Genomic DNA, 16,174 nt, shown 5'->3' with positions numbered 1-16,174 from the left:
GCCCACATTTTATATTATCACATGGATAGCCAATTATCAAGAAATAACAAATAACACACAAGACTTGTGTGATTAACCATTTATAATACAAACTAACATTAATTATTTATTCAACTTATTAAATCTCAAAATGAGTTAACTAACAAAAAACTAATGTTTAATTAACCACACAAAAAAAAATCATGTAATAAGTGAAATAGAATTGATATCATATTCATTTTCATTATCAAACAAATATTTATCAAGTTGCTGATTCACAGAATTGGTACTATATCTATATGGTAAACTGATAATATATATTAATAGAAACACAATTTATCTTTTAAATAATCTGTCAAGTTGCACGCATCCTAATGTAAGCTTGGGATAATCTTGAAGGCTGTCCATGACATTAGCATGGCTAACTGATCAAACTCACTTTTTTCATTCAATGTGCAAAGGTTAACTCAATATTCTGTGTAGCACTAGACAACTTACTCATTCTTTTGCAATTTTACAAGTTCAAATAAACCATTTAAAGCTAAACCACTACGAAAATACAAAGAAAAACTTAATATTTTAAAAGATAGTTTTATACTACTAAAAAGATTGCTTGCTTCTGATGCTGCAACGCAATTTGAATTAGTATCAAAAGTAAGTACTAAATGAAAACTAAATTACAAATAAAATTTATTTTACAATTTCCTCTAATAATTACACCTTGATTCCTCTCTAGAACTCTCTACATGTTCTAGAATATTCCAAAGTATCAAGGATTTCTAGCGACTAAGGAAAGTTACAGGAAAATTTAGATTGTTCCACTAACCACTCTACAACTCTAGGCGCTTCCTCCCTTCTTCCCGTGCAAAATTTGACTGAAATGGCGGGACATGACACTAGCGTTATTAAACAAGCAAGGTTCTTTTTCTTTTCATATGAAAAATGCATATGCGTATAAATGTGCACCAAACAAGAGCATAGTAGCGAGCTGGCAAATTCATAAATTTGGCAAGTTGATCTATTAAGTTACATATTAGTGTCGCACCACATTGTTCAAGACTACTAGCCTAAATAGAATTCTATTGTGATTATGTACAATAAACCTACACATCATATCTGAATACATTGGTGGGGTTTTCCTCTGTAGCACTTGACAGAATTGCAATTTGCAATGCCCAACACATTGCATAGTTAGTGTCCTGGATGACCAACCTGGTTAAACGAAAAACACAAGAGAGGATCTAAACCACAAAAAGAAAAGCCTGTCTAGGTTGTACCATCACTTCTTCTCTTGGCCTGTAAAAAGAGGAAATAGTCATGCACAATATAAAGTCACAACTCACAAGTGAGCTGAAACCAAAACAAACATAGAATCATTGCACAAATATTTACCGAGCTCACAAAATCATCCATTGATGACTGCTTCCGTTTCTTTGAGGTGGGAGGGCTTTTGGCTGCTTGTCTTGCCACAGCGCGCTTTGATGGTGTCGCGTTCTGTCAATACAAAACACTTTTAGCACTAAGTATCGTTTTACGCTACAAACAGCACACAGAACACCCAGGTATACCTTAGCAAGTTTCTTTTCTTTGCGTGCCTGTCTCTCCCTCTCATCAAATTCTTGGTTTTCCCTCTCCACCAAACGAATAAGTGTATCACATCTTCTGGCAAGTTCTTGAGTTGTCCGAGACTTCACAAACCAATCAAACCGAAACAAAGGAGCTGTTCGGAATGCAGCCTTTAGCTCATCCCAGTTTCCATAGCCAAGCTTGTGAACCATACATATCTACAAAAGAGAAGATCACCATATACATGAATCACAAAGATAAATAGTAAAAGATTAAAGCCCCGAGAGTTAAGTCTGCTTACCATGAAACGATCACACTCCTCATTGTACAATTTTCCTTTGTTCTGACCATACTGAATCTTCAACTCCAACCATGGATTCTTGTAGCGGTCCAACTTCTTCCCAATTGCTTTCATGATCTCATCTTTTCGTGAAATTCTAGCCTCTCCTCTTTCAATATTCTTTATAATCCTATCATAATCTGCAAGCACTCCATCCATTAGATTTAACTGCTCAAATGTCAAGCATGCCAAACGCTATCTAGTGCAAAATTAACCACAAGAAGGAACTAATTCTGCCTGAACATCCAGAACTTATTTGTCTGCTCATCTTTTTCTAGTTTTCCAATGTTAACAAGTATGGCCTAAGGGATTTAACATAGTGCTGAAGACACAACATATGATGTAAAAGTTAGGTGCATGTCACAAGTTCGAATCTGTCGTAGACAAAAACTAGGCATTTTAGTAAAGATAGGTGTAGGCCTATTATCAACCATCCAGCAACACAATGTATGCTCCCGCAATCTCAATTTATAGATTATGATGCCGATTTGACTTCTATATATCACTAGCAAGTTGAAAAGTATGTTCAATAGCAGTAACATCATTTGGTTGATTGTATCATATAATAATTGGATGTTCAATGTGGATTGGAGATTGAGACATAGTTCTTTCTGTATTTGCAAATTAACCAGCACTTACCATTTAGCTCTTTGTATCTTTCTTTGAAAACATTTGCGTATCTTTCAACCTCCTCCTCTGTCTTTCCTTCCATTTCAGCAGCAATACTTTCTATGTCATTCCGACCATACTTCTCACATGCCCTGATAAAAGTATTGAAATCTCTCCTACTCCATGTTGAAAATCCCTGCACGTACAAATCATTAATTCTGATACATAAAACTACTCCCTTTGTCCTAATTTATGAGGCACAGTTCGAATTTCAAGAGTTAATCGGTTTGAATTTGACCATGTGTTTTGAAATAAAATCAATATATTGGGAAACTACGTAGAATGTACAAATCATAATAATTCCCAATTCAAAATTTTGAAAAAAAAATAAATGAAAAATACAATCAAAGATGGACTAGTTTGAATCTTGATATTCGAATAGTGTCATATAAATTGAACCAGAGGGAGTACATATAACATCCAATGACGAGTTATTAATCTACTTACTTCTTCTAATAATTTGTCCTTCTCTTCCTGCTCGTCGGCAGTTAAAGGATCTCCGACATCTACAATGCACCAATCGTTAGCATATATTCACAAAGCAAATTGCATCCTGGTTTGTCCCTATATCCAATTCTATAAATAAAAAAAGAACAGACAGCTACTTCAAAAGGAAAAGAGGTTATACCTTCGGGCTCTTCCACTTCAATGCTATCTTTTAATTGATTTTTCTGGTGAGCTTGCTGGAATGAATAAGAAATTAAGATATCAAACAAATAAAAAAACATATGAAGGTGGAAATAGAAGAAATCTGGCACATCCGAAGGCATAACTTACCATGAGAAAACGAACTTCCTTCTCGTACAGCTCACTTAGCCTCTGGGTATTAAAGAACTGAAAGTCGTGCCTATAAATGGCAAGACATGTCAATACACAGAATTTGACAAATAAAAAAAAGACCTACTTGCAAAAAGTAACTCAGAGAAATCAGTTTTGCTTATGGCACAACAAAACTGGGAGGAGAAAATTTAAGAATGGTTTGCAATGATGACTTACAGCTGAGGCATCCTAGGAATCCTGGGCTCTTTAGGTCTAGCAGGACCACTTGGTCGCATGGTTTGCTTGAAATATTCAGACTCCGAGTAACTGACACAAAGAAAAGTCATTTAAAATGGTGATAATTTAGACTGTCAATACATTAAAGGTGAACTGAGCAACTTAAGAATCATACTTGCGCTTTCTCTCCCTTCTTGGAGGTTCTATCCAATTGTCACCAGCAATTTTCTTGAAATGTGCCTTGTTTTCATCCTTCATCAACAAAAATGTATAGCATAAAAAGGAAGATAAGCACACCAAAGATGTGAAACATGGAATTGTTAAGACAACTAAAATAAAAAAATTGCACTTACCTTCTCGTCTTCAAAGTCATACAAATCAGCAGCTGTAAAAAGCAGTCAATCCACAGTAAAAGCCCATATCTTTCAAAAACAGCAGAAGAGCAAAACAAGATATATAGAGACAAAAGATACAATGCACAAGCCAAAAGGAAGAGGAGCAGAGTGCATACTATCGTCCATTTTAAATTTGATAGCATCTTCTGTAAACTTCTTCATCTTGGCATCAAGTGCTGCTGTTGCCTCTTCTCCTTTGGCAATGATTCTATCAATATCCTCATCTGTTATAGTGCTATCTTTGGAACTGAAAACCATTTCAGCACCAAACCGCACCATCTGCAGCAGTTCATCCTTATTAACAGCTGCATGAACAACCAACCAATGATCAAATTCATGTATACCCTAATATCTAAAATATAATCAAGGCAATAAAAGAAAATAAAAGCTAACCTTTTTGCTCAGCCAGTCGTCCCTGTTGGATGACCAGTGCATCAAGTGCCAGCTTCTTATAAGCCCTTTCAATCACTTTCTCCTCAATTGTATACTGTTGGAATTAATTAAAATAAGAACTTTCTCAACAAAAAAGTGAAACTGAAATAACCTATGTGCCGACCATCAAATGAGAGACTAGAGTGGCATATTTTCAGTACAGTAACACAGTTAGAAAGGAAACAAACCTCAGTGCAGAAACGGAATACTTGGACTTCCTTCTTCTGTCCAATCCTATGGGCGCGGTCCTGAGCCTGCAAATCAACCTGTGGATTCCTGTAATACAATGAGAAGAAACCCAAGAGAATCAGATATCACTTTATTCTCCGGACTCTGTAAACTAGACTTAGAAGATCCTCACCAGTCACTGTCATAAAGAATAACAATATCTGCCGTAGCAAGATTGATACCAAGACCACCAGCTCTGGTTGACAATAAGAAGGCAAATTTTTCACTCCCTGGTCTGTTATATGCTTCAATAGAAGCATCACGATCTTCTCCACCAGTGTTTCCATCAATCCGACAATACTGGTGACCTCGATACATCAGGTAATCTTCAAGGATGTCCAGTAGCCGTGTCATCTAATGACAACATTGAGATGAAGCGTTTAGCCCAAAAAATCATACATTAGCTAATTAGACAAGGCATAGTAGGACATAAGATCAAAAGCAAAAGAGAAAAAACCTGCGAAAATATTAAAACCCTTGAGCCTCGTTCCTTCAGCTTAGGAAGCAACTTATCAAGAAGAACCATTTTGCCTGCAGAGAGAACGTGCTTTATATTTTTTTTAAAAAAATTACAACCACAATAGATTAGAAATTCCTATTCATTCATAGAAGTCAAAACACTACCAGCATTTTCTATGAGATGCTCTCCGGTTGTATATGGAGGTCCTGGCTCAGCTCCTTGGAAAAGATATGGATGATTACAACATTTTCGGAGCTGCATTGCTATATTAAGAAGACGCTTGCGCTCTCCTCCAGAATTAACAACCTCAAAATCTTTCTGCAACAAAGCCCGATAGTAGTTTTTCTGCATCTGAGACATACCGACCTTGAGAATTGTTTCCTTCTTTGGAGGCAGACCTTTCTCAACATCAGACTTCAGTCTCCTAAGAAGGAATGGACGAAGGACCTGATTCAGAGCAGAAACTAGAATATCAGTGTATTTATTCTCAATGGGGTGTCAAAGTTTCAGAATATGAGAATCATGTCTACTGGAAGCTCTCGCACATGTAGTTGGTCTTATCTTTGTCACTTCAACCTGAACATTGTATCCTATGGCATAGCTCAAGTATTAATGATACAAACTACAAGACAATTTTACCTTATGAAGCTGTTGGACCACCTCCTGCTGGTCATTCTCACCGGATATTTGAAACCACTCATCAAATGTCTCAGCCGAGCTAAAGATCTCTGGTAGCAAAAAGTTCAGAAGCGCCCAGAGCTCATGAAGATTATTCTGTGCAATTCGCATAGAACCCAGCACATCAATTGACAACAGTCTGAGACTATAGAGGTTCATACAAGAGAACAGTACAAGATGCCAAAACATAACAAAGGTAAAGACATAACAACTAGCATTTTACAGTCACAAAATAGAAGATAAAGTTTAACCAACAGAAAAAATAAGAGACGGTTTAAAATCTGTGATATGGGAGATCTAATATAATGAAGCATCTAAAATGTTAAAAGGAAAAATAAATCAATTTGCTATAGAGATACCCCACAGAAATTATTAAATATAACATCATACCATATTCAATTATAGAATTGCGATAGGTAAATATGCATTTCATGAAAGGGTCAGGTTATTTGGTACATAGGTTTATAAGAGGTCAGATATACTTTCCGATAAAAGGACTACTTGCTAAACAAAAAGGAAATCATCAAAGAGAATTATTCACCTGAAGTGGCGTCCCTGTGATCAACAGCCTATAATTAGTGCTGTAGAGCCTCATGGTTTTGGAAAGAAGAGAATTTTCATTCTTGATTCTATGAGCCTCATCAATGATGATGTAACGCCAATTAAAGCGTCGTAAAGCAGACTTCTCTTTGATAGCCATCTCAAAACTTGTGACACACACATCAAACTTCCCAGCAACTAGCAAATCCTCTCGAATGTATCTCTATAAAAGGAAATGCCAGCAGAGTCAGAAGTGATGAGCTATGTACATAAGGGGACGAAAGAGAATCCCTTATCTGCTTACCCTTTCTTCAGGGTTCCCAAGGAACTTTACAGCACGTATGATAGGACAAAAACGTTTGATTTCATTCATCCAATTGCCTAGTGTGGATTTTGGAGCAACAACCATGTGAGGACCAGTAATCCCTCTAAATTCATGCAGGTACGCCAGCAAAGAGATGGTTTGTAAGGTCTTACCAAGACCCTGTGCAAATACAGGAATAATTTAGTAAAGCTGCTTCTCTCAAAAACACGAATCACAGAATGAAAAGGAATGTCTAAAAAATTTCAAGTGACAACACTGACCATTTCATCAGCAAGTATCCCATTTATGCCGTTCTCATATAGCCGTATCATCCAGTTCAAACCAGCAAGTTGATAATCCCTCATCTTTCCCTGAATACCTGACAAACACGCATGTGTGATTCTTACATCCTTAAAGAGACAAGGAAATGAGAGCATCAACATAAACAATTTTTCCAACATCGAAGCACTATTAATCACAATACAATTCACACTTCCACTACTCAATTAGAGTTCTTCCACCAGAAAGCACACCCACAAGGCCAAGGCTACCAGTAATTAGCATCTTCATGTAAATGTTAGTAGTGGAAGACTTCAGTATTTTATGAACCAGAATATCACAAAATTCAAAAGTATTGCAGATCAGACACATTAATTTAATAATTTTAGATCTACTCACACCCTTTCTACATAGGCCAGGTTTTTTTCTAGGCTAAGAACACAGGAAAAAAGTTGATAGATGGCAGCAGACTAAAATTCAGGATGAATTCCCTGCATGTTCCAATACTAGGTTGAAATGTGTGAAGCACCTAAACTACAAGCTTGAGCTATTCAAGAGGAGTCAAATTTATTTATTTATTTTAGGTTGGTTGTAATGTGCTTTTACATCGAGATATTTTCTATACTCAGTGTCCTAAGTAAACGCGTTGTCCCTAAAGCTTCATCAATTTCAAAAATGACTTCTTAAAAAGTAAAGACTACACAACTCAAAAGGTATTTCTGAGATACAACTATAGAGAGGGAACTTAAGATCTTTGCAACTGTGCACACATTATCATATAAGCTTATAGTATCACCTTCAAGCATAGTGCATTTACAGGGCAAACGGAACTACGTATGCACCTCTAGGAACTTAACCTAGCACATTACATATGATACAGCAGGACCATTCAAAGTTCTAAGGCAATGTCATCTAACATCAAGGTTGCTTTAGTTGGTTGTATAGGAATTGCCTTGCAATTTTGATAAATAACCTATAACCAGATTTGCAGGAACGGGGCTTATATAAAGAACAGCAAGACGTAATGATTTCTCCAATAGTGGAGAATTCCAAGGGTCCGTTTAGTTGGGAACGAGTTATACCAGGATAAGTTATCCTAGGATAACTTGTCCCACCATGTATAAGGGATAACCTATCCCTCACTATGGTATAATTGGTGGGATATGAAGAAAATAAGTACAGCCACCCATACTATACCCGAAACACCCTGAACTTTACAAAGGTCCTATTTACCCCTAAGCTATTTTAAATGGAACAAATACCACCTTGAATGCTGACATGGCATATAGACTAAAAAGTGTGCACACACTCTTGAAGCCAAGTGAAGGTTGCAAAAATAATTTTAGATGTAATTAACAGGTACAAGTGTCATATTTTAATTGGACATTACACAATTAATTACATCTATACCATCAAAGTGCAATGGATACAGATCTAAGCAATAACAACTTTCACCTCATATTTGGAAGAGAAAAATTATATTTGAAGTAGGTACTTTTAATGTTGTTCAGAGTTTCTTCACATTTTCGACTCAAACAGTCAAAACTGAGTCAATTAATCATTGTTTCAGCTTTGAATTAAGCTCCACAATACTCGCTATTTTCAGATTTAGATACCCAACCTGAAGGTCGAAGAGTCTCTTGTTTCACTTTGAAACTTTTCAAAACTGGAAGCCTTTAAACTCCTTCTCCAGATTTTACTTTGAAACCTTTCAAAGTTGCAGTATAACTCGCGGAAAAACCAATGAAAACATCTCTGTAAACTATTTTTGTTGAATTGCCTTGAAAGGACTGAAACTTTCAATTAGAACAATACGAAAGCTAAAATTTGTGCAATCCAAGATTTTGAAGTGTTTCAACAACACCCAGAACATAGGAAACTCACAAAGCATACTCAATTTCCATTCACTTTAAACAAAGGTCCAAGCCCCACCTTGCCAGAAGAACTCATCACAGCATTCTTGTAAAGGTTCCAGTGAAATAACTCTTACAGTTCAAGTGTGTTTCAAAATTTTGTTTGCATTCATTTCTAGCCCTGAATTTGTCAAACCCATCCTAGTGTGTCTGCTAAGGACTACACCGACTATATATCTCTGTTACAGTTAGAGAGATTTTGGGAAAGATTAGCTTTTACTCCAATAAAATTAGGTCCGAGTGGGTTTGAATAAAATGAAGGAATGATTTAACTGATCCAAGGGCAGCCCCAGTTGTCTTTTAGAAAAGAGAGAGAGAGAGAGAGAGAAGAGATTCAGAAATTAAGAAAGAGAAAAACAGATTTTAATGGGGAAAAAAAATTTAATGCTTTAAAAGAATGTGAAGCACGTGTAATAGACACACAGAATATTTCATTATGTTATCTATGTCATGTTTAGCATTTAAGGTGGCATTCGTTCCATTTCAAAAGAGATCATGGGGTATGAGGAACCCCCCCCCCCCCGGGTAAAGTTTAGATGTGTCTCCAAAATTGCGGGTATAATTGTGGGGTACATGTGTCTTATCCCAAACATTTTAACCTTATAAAAACTGTTGTAGAAGATAATTTAAATAATTTTTAATAGCAGTGGTGTTGAGGCCAACTTGCATGCGCTTCAACTCATTCCACAAGATGCATGTCACCTCCCACCAACAATAGATACGACATACAAGAGTGTTGCTATAAGGTAACAAATTATGTTCACCAAGACTCAGACAAACACAAAAAAATCTCACCTAGGGATTGTGTCCCAGCATAACTCATGGTTCACAACCCACAGAAGTGACCACTAAGTCATACCCTTGGGTGCTTACCAAAACCACGTCTCTCACACTAGTATCTATTGTTTGAAGGCACTATTCAAGTAACATTTTTCTAGTTTGTTGCACTTAGAAACGTCAATGGTTAAATTGTAAAAGAGAAGATGATAAAGGCCAAAGCGAATCATTAAACAAAGAATATTGAATATCAAGAAAGGAGGGCCATATTTGATCAGCTAGGAGATCAACAATTCAGGATATATTTGTGTGTTGGGTTTGTGGGGGTGGGGTCGGGGATCTTACAAGAAGGTTGTGCCAATAGCCGTGTATTCCCGGACAGCCCACCATCTTCTTCTTTGAGATACTCCTCATCTTCTTCCTCTTCGGTTATCTTTGACGCATGACGGCCCCTGGGAAAAAAAGATTAATCATTTGTCTTAGACAAAAACGTTCATACATATATGAAAGTAGTGCAATGAATCACAATAGTGAAGCTTCTCCATATAACATAGTGCTTCTTCATATAACATAGTAACATCAACTGGACATAACACTCAATTCTAATATAAGCAATATACAATAATTTTTGGGAGGTAGGCCAGCCTGCCTGCCTGCCTGCGAAGGAGACAATAGTCCCTTGTCACCAATACAAGAAGAGGAAGGTACTTGAAACCCAACCTAACAAAGTGAATAGTCCCAATCAAGCTACACAAATAACATTACTAATATTTAGGATGTCTCTATTTCAATTTTCCAAATACACTTACCAAACATGAACAGATGCCTAACAATAATTCCCCTTAAAAAGGTTAAGAAAATTACTCGTGTCCTTTGTGTATGAGCAAAATTGCTCTTTATGTTAAAAGGAGGAAAATATAAACATAGACCTCAAAGAGGTTTAACGTTTTCATTCTTCCTTTTTCCCCATTCGATTTCACTACCACTAACACCCAAAGAGTACATGGTCCTATACTAGCTAGAGATCTTTCAAACTGGAGTCCTACATATCAGGGAAAGCAACAAAGACTACATTATGTGTACCTTCCTTTTGTCTTCTTTTCTGAAGTCGATTGATCGCCTTTTGCAAAATGTGCAAATAACTCTGTCTGCTCCAAAAGATACTTAAGACGCCCCTTCCCCTTGTTACTCTGTCAATGATAAAATAGCCATAACGCACACCACCTTCACAAGGAACTAATGAAAAGAGGAGAGCCCAAAATCTCTCAGAAGTTAGTCTAAGTAAGATACCATGTCAGCTTCTATTGCAGCATTCTGCGCATCCAACATTTCCTGTATCTTTTGCTTCTTACGCCTCTGCATATCTTTTAACCGTGCCTTTTCACGCTTGGAGATTTCATTAGCTGCAATGTCTTCCTACAGGTAGCATAGCGAAACAAACTTAAACAACTGAAGTAACGCTCATTCATACGTCGAATCAACTAAGTAATCATCATTTTCACTTCACAAATACTACATATTGAATAATTCACACTAATTGGCTATCAAAAATATGTTTTCTATCGAAGACGTGAACTTCTATATCAGTGGTGAAATAATCTTTCCTTTCCTTTATCCCATTAGAAATGCACTTGAAATATTAACTCTAAACTAAAAACCCTACTATGTCCACTAATTAGGTAAAAGCTGGGCCGTAATTGGTAATAATCACCCAAAAATATACTCTTGACCAGAAACAAGAGCTTCTATTTCAACAGAAAATTCATATTAATATTCCTTTCTGCCATTTCTACACCTCCTGGAACTTCACGTATACTGACACATAATAATGAGCTTGAAAAATGCGCTGAACAGCTGAATTACTCACATTTTTTCCTCCTACTCTGAAATTTCACCTAAAAAATCATTCTAAACTATAACACTGACATATCCACTCATTATTCAGTCAAAACACCAAACAAAAAGGGATTTCATTATAAACTCAGATCTACCACTACCAATAGCAGCTAAAAGATAAAACAGAAACTAAACAAAACCTCCAATAAACACACCTCCTCATCTTCATCATCATCACCGTCTTCTCTATCAGCAACAGCTTCGTCATCGCCGTCATCATCTGCTGACCTAGCGACAGCTTCAAGCTCCTCCTCATCTTCCTCATCGTTGACTAGATCGTTGACTTGCTCCTCCTCTGAACCGTCCGATAATGGCTCCGACGACGAGGATTTCGCTCTCGTGTTTCTCGCCATCGCTATGATTCAGAAGGGGGGGAAAAACGTAAATTTGAGGGTTTCTCTGGTGAAGTAGTGGTACTGTAATATGGACCGACCGACTCTAAAGTCTAAACCGGTTTATTACATTAACGTATTTATAGCAACCCGTTTAGACTAACAAAATGGGAACCTTCTATTCCCGCCACTTATTGGATGATGAAATATGATTTCCCGCCTATGGATTGGGTTTCAGATTTGTTTGGGCCTCTGCCTCCTGATTTGGTTCTTGGGTCTGTGTTGTGTTCAAGAGGTATTTGTTGTATTGGAGATGAATAAGAGATCACATTTTGATTGATTTTTTAGCATTTTTATTTCAAACGTAGAAACCGTTTAGTGAGTAATTTTGTCTTTACTCCGACAGGCGACTCTAAACACTATTGAAAACGAAAGTGGTTTAAACATTCATGCACATCAGGAATGAGTTTATTAGTAGTCGAGATCACCAAAAGTTTAGAAGTTTAAAGCGTGTTTCTGACAGTTTTACAAGATATTGCATCGATTTATATATATTTTTCAAAATTCAAAAAAAAATTGTATTAGAAAGTCAACTAACAAAAAATTTTCTTTTATAAAATTCAGCAATGTATCAAATGAGAGAAAAAAAATGATTCTTTTTGTGTTTTCTGATGTCTAAGATTGGCATAACATTTGTATAAAACCAAGGAAAACAATGTGAGTATCAATGTCCATTCACATTTTCACATAGTAATAAAATTTATTAATAATAGTAAAATTGTTGTGGAATTTTAAATTTTTATTTTATTTCTGGAAAGCGGGAATGGGTATCACAAGTAGGAGACATTAAGCATGTTAAACTTTTTTTTTTATGGGTGTTATTGTGAGATACTTTGGTGTACCTTCGAGTACAAAAAAGAATTATATATAGTTTAATGTAAATTGTTTTTTGATAAAATGTTGAAAAAGATAACCACGTGCAAACTAGATTCTTGTCGTATGCGGGTCATTTACGGTTAATAAAAAAGTCTTGTTTTTTAATCAGAAATTTTAATCATATGTTTTCATTATTTTCAAAAAGATATGCACATAATTGAGGAAGTATGTAGAAAATTTCTTTGGACATATAATATTGAAGTCTTCGAAAAGAATTTACGATCTTGAAAGGCTTTATATGCTTACTTAAAATAATCAAAGTATTTGATGTGTCCCTCTGGTATAAAATAACAATTAGCAACATACTTTCAAAAATAAATTCTAAAAAAAGGATAAAATGTATGAATCTTGGATTATTAACTACTATATAAAATAGGCATATCTGGATATTTATCCAATTTAAGCATCATGGTTGATTAAAAAAATCTTTAAAGCAAAGGTGACACCGAAGCGTGTCTACTTTAGTGATGAGAATATCATGAATATGAAAACATTCTCTATTAAGAAGATATACTAATAATCAAGGGGTCAATTTTAAAAAGTGGCCTATAGAGGATTGTGTTAACAATTACTGATGACATGAATGAGAAATGTTTTAGTTTGAAGAGTCAGAAATTGCAGACTAGATTAGACTCGAAATATGAGCAAGGTAAAATCTAGAGAACTTGGAGAAAAGATTAGGAGAAACGTCTAGGTAGAGTTTATTTTTCTTGTTGCTAAAATGTTAATGTGTTTATATGACATTTCACAAGTGATTCAAGGTGTGTAGAACTCTCATATCGAACTTGAGGTAGAGATCGATTTGACATCAAGATATGAAGTAGTATTTGTGAAAGAGGCTACTTTGAGAGGATTTTTTTGATTTTCATACCGTGTAAAACATTATAGCAAGTGACACATCGTTACAAAAAAAGAACCACTGCAGTGTTGCCGCTATAGTGAAATTGGACCGCTATAGAGGGGTTAGTCACAATTAATGTAGAAACTTTCTCAAAATCACTTATTATTTGCAATTGTGTTTTGGGGAAAATCTCAAGGACAACCTAGAGTGAATTTCACCTCAAATTCATTTGTAAAGGTAAGTAAATTACTCCTGTAACCAGTGGCGGATTTAGGAATTTAAGGTTGTGGGTGTTCTAAAGTGAAAATATAAAAAATGTGTTAACAGTAAGATTCAAACCTTGGTACAACAACACTAAAAAAAATCTTAAGTATCCATCCATGTAACGATCCAAAAAAATAAGAATAAATAGGTACTTAAGGTGATTTAATTATTAATTAAAAATCTGAAATTTCAAGGACATAATGGTCTTTTCGCGTATTAATTGAAATAAAACCAGATTTTTATTAATTAAATTTAAATTATATTTGACTAATTCTTGAATTTAGTCTCCTAACCCTATTAAATCTCTCTCTCTCTCACACGTTCTCCATCTTTCTCACGTTATTCTGCCAAATATCAAAAGTTCTTCACGCTTGAAGAACTCACGTGAATTTTTAAGAAAAACAAAGCAACCAAAAAAAAATATTATTAAGGCGAAGAGAAGTTGTTCGTTGAGTGGTGTGGACGTTGAGGTAATTGGATTGATTTTTTGAGAGAGTTTTGGGTAGCGAATTCTTCGTTTGAACATCAATAAAGGTATGGGTTTCTCTCATGGAATTCTTTCTCCAAGAGTACTTTCTTTCGCACGTTTCTTAAACTCTTGAAATTAAGGTTGTTTCCCCTTCGTATGTCCTTGTCCTTAGCTCCCTAACGAATTTGTAGGATGGGTATGTTGTGCTGCTAGATTTTTGCGTGAATGATGTGTTTGAATTAAATATGAATGTGTTTATATGCGAGAAATCACGATAATGATCATCAAAATATGATCGGAAAAATTAATGTATAGGTGTGTATAGGGCAGTGTTTTAGTCACTGTTTTGGGGTGTATAAGTTGTGTATTTATCGTGTATTTTATGTGTGTAATGGGTGTATAATGTGATATTTATCATGATGAAGTATAGTGAATTGAATGAACCATGAAATCTCCCTAAGAACTAATGTGAAATTTGAGGGGAAAATCGTGGAAAAAATTTTCAGAACATAGAAATAGGCTTTAAAAGAATCTGGAAGTTTTTGGACGTCAAAGAAATAAAAAAAAAAGTTTTGAGGCCTGCAGGGATCGAATCCAGGACCTCCCTGCAACATGCCTTAATTAAAAAAAAAAATGGGGCTGGCAGGGATCGAACCATCGCCCTGTCTTGCGCAGAAAAAGGGAAAAGAAAAGGGGGCTGGGGGGGATCGAACTCGCGACCCCCAGTTACGCGCGAAAAAGAAAAAAGGGAACGCGAGGCGTGGGGATTGATCCCACGACCTCAAGGCTGAATGAGGGGCGAAATTAATTAAGAAAAGAAGTGAGGCTGTGGGGATTCGATCCCACAACCTCACTGTTGCTCGCCCCATTTAAATGAATTAATGATAGAGCGGCTGTGGGGGTTCGAACCACCACCTCACAACCTCCTCTTCAGCAAAAAAGGGAGGAAAATAAGGGGGTTGTGGGGGTTCGAAACCACAACCTCCCCAATGAGGCGAATTCAATGAATAGAAAAAAAATTTGAATTAGAATTCTAATTAAAATAGAAAATTAATTCTTTTATGTAAATATTGAGATTTAAATTAGAATTCTAATTAGAATAGAAAGTTAATTCTTTTACGTAAATATGGAGATTTAATTTAGAATTCTAATTAAAATAGAAAATTAATTATTTTATGAAAATGTTGAGATTTAATTTAGAGTTCTAATGTTATGAATATTAGAAATAAAGTCAATGAAAAATATAAATGATATCCAAATGATTCAAGAGTTGGGTTCCCGTGCCTAAACCTCCGTATTGATACATAAGTCATACGTGAGTAAAATATTCAAGAATAATGCCATCTACTTAGATCAAAAATCAAGATCTCGGTATATATACAAGATACATAAGTCTTGTAATACATAATCTTAGGCAAATAAGAATCACTTAACGAACTATAATGAAGCCTCATGGCTTGTATGTATAGACACATAAGTTTAACATACGTTCAAGTATAAGTAAACCTAAGATATACGTAATGAAATGAAGAAATGAACATCCACGTAATAAGAGGTGAGTAACTATGAAAAATAAAGGTGCTAATAATGAAGAATGTGGTGACAATCATGATGTGAGGCTAATGTATATGATGAGAACAATCTCAAATGAGTCTAAGTAAATGTTACCAATACGTACTCACCAATGAGAGTGTAAGATAATGAAGAGACCAGTCTCTATGAACACTCTAATGAAAATATTGAGTTTAAAACACTTAATACTAATGATGAGATGAGAAATCATCTATTGAGTTGAATGTAATGGAACTTTATACCAGTTGAATGTAATGGAACTTTATACCGAGCACCGATAGGCTAGCTATGAGCGGTGATGCCTTCTT

The 16,174-nt window shown here is 35.6% G+C and overlaps 1 protein-coding gene across 1 annotated transcript; it reads right to left on the bottom strand.

The window, feature by feature from the left end:
- Window positions 1–957: 957 nt before the first annotated feature.
- On the bottom strand, window positions 958–12,074 carry LOC101245879 (ISWI chromatin-remodeling complex ATPase CHR11). The gene is made up of 25 exons (XM_004229166.5): window positions 11,608–12,074; window positions 10,847–10,972; window positions 10,640–10,746; window positions 9,902–10,008; window positions 6,869–6,966; window positions 6,588–6,767; window positions 6,285–6,506; window positions 5,705–5,839; window positions 5,230–5,512; window positions 5,063–5,136; window positions 4,739–4,959; window positions 4,566–4,653; window positions 4,339–4,432; window positions 4,062–4,250; window positions 3,904–3,935; window positions 3,726–3,802; window positions 3,551–3,640; window positions 3,332–3,401; window positions 3,183–3,237; window positions 3,002–3,060; window positions 2,525–2,690; window positions 1,847–2,025; window positions 1,548–1,763; window positions 1,372–1,473; window positions 958–1,275 (listed from the first exon to the last, which is right to left on the bottom strand). Exons 1-25 carry the CDS (start codon window positions 11,803–11,805, stop codon window positions 1,246–1,248), a joined length of 3,198 nt encoding a protein of 1,065 aa, XP_004229214.1. The 5' UTR covers window positions 11,806–12,074; the 3' UTR covers window positions 958–1,245.
- Window positions 12,075–16,174: the final 4,100 nt, after the last annotated feature.

Source organism: Solanum lycopersicum, chromosome 1 (assembly GCF_036512215.1).
Source record: "Solanum lycopersicum chromosome 1, SLM_r2.1".
In the NCBI taxonomy this organism is placed as follows: Eukaryota; Viridiplantae; Streptophyta; class Magnoliopsida; order Solanales; family Solanaceae; genus Solanum; species Solanum lycopersicum.
Note: the sequence above shows the minus strand (reverse complement) of the source record. Positions and strands in the feature narration are given on the sequence as shown.

Excerpts from the sequence above, each read along its gene's own strand:
- LOC101245879 (XM_004229166.5), bottom strand. The coding sequence starts at position 11,805 with ATGGCGAGAAACACGAGAGCGAAATCCTCGTCGTCGGAGCCATTATCG. Across the intron at positions 10,747-10,846 it reads CTGCAATAGAAGCTGACATG|AGTAACAAGGGGAAGGGGCG; the intron begins GTATCTTACTTA and ends TATCATTGACAG. Across the intron at positions 3,238-3,331 it reads AGGAAGTTCGTTTTCTCATG|CAAGCTCACCAGAAAAATCA; the intron begins GTAAGTTATGCC and ends TATTCATTCCAG.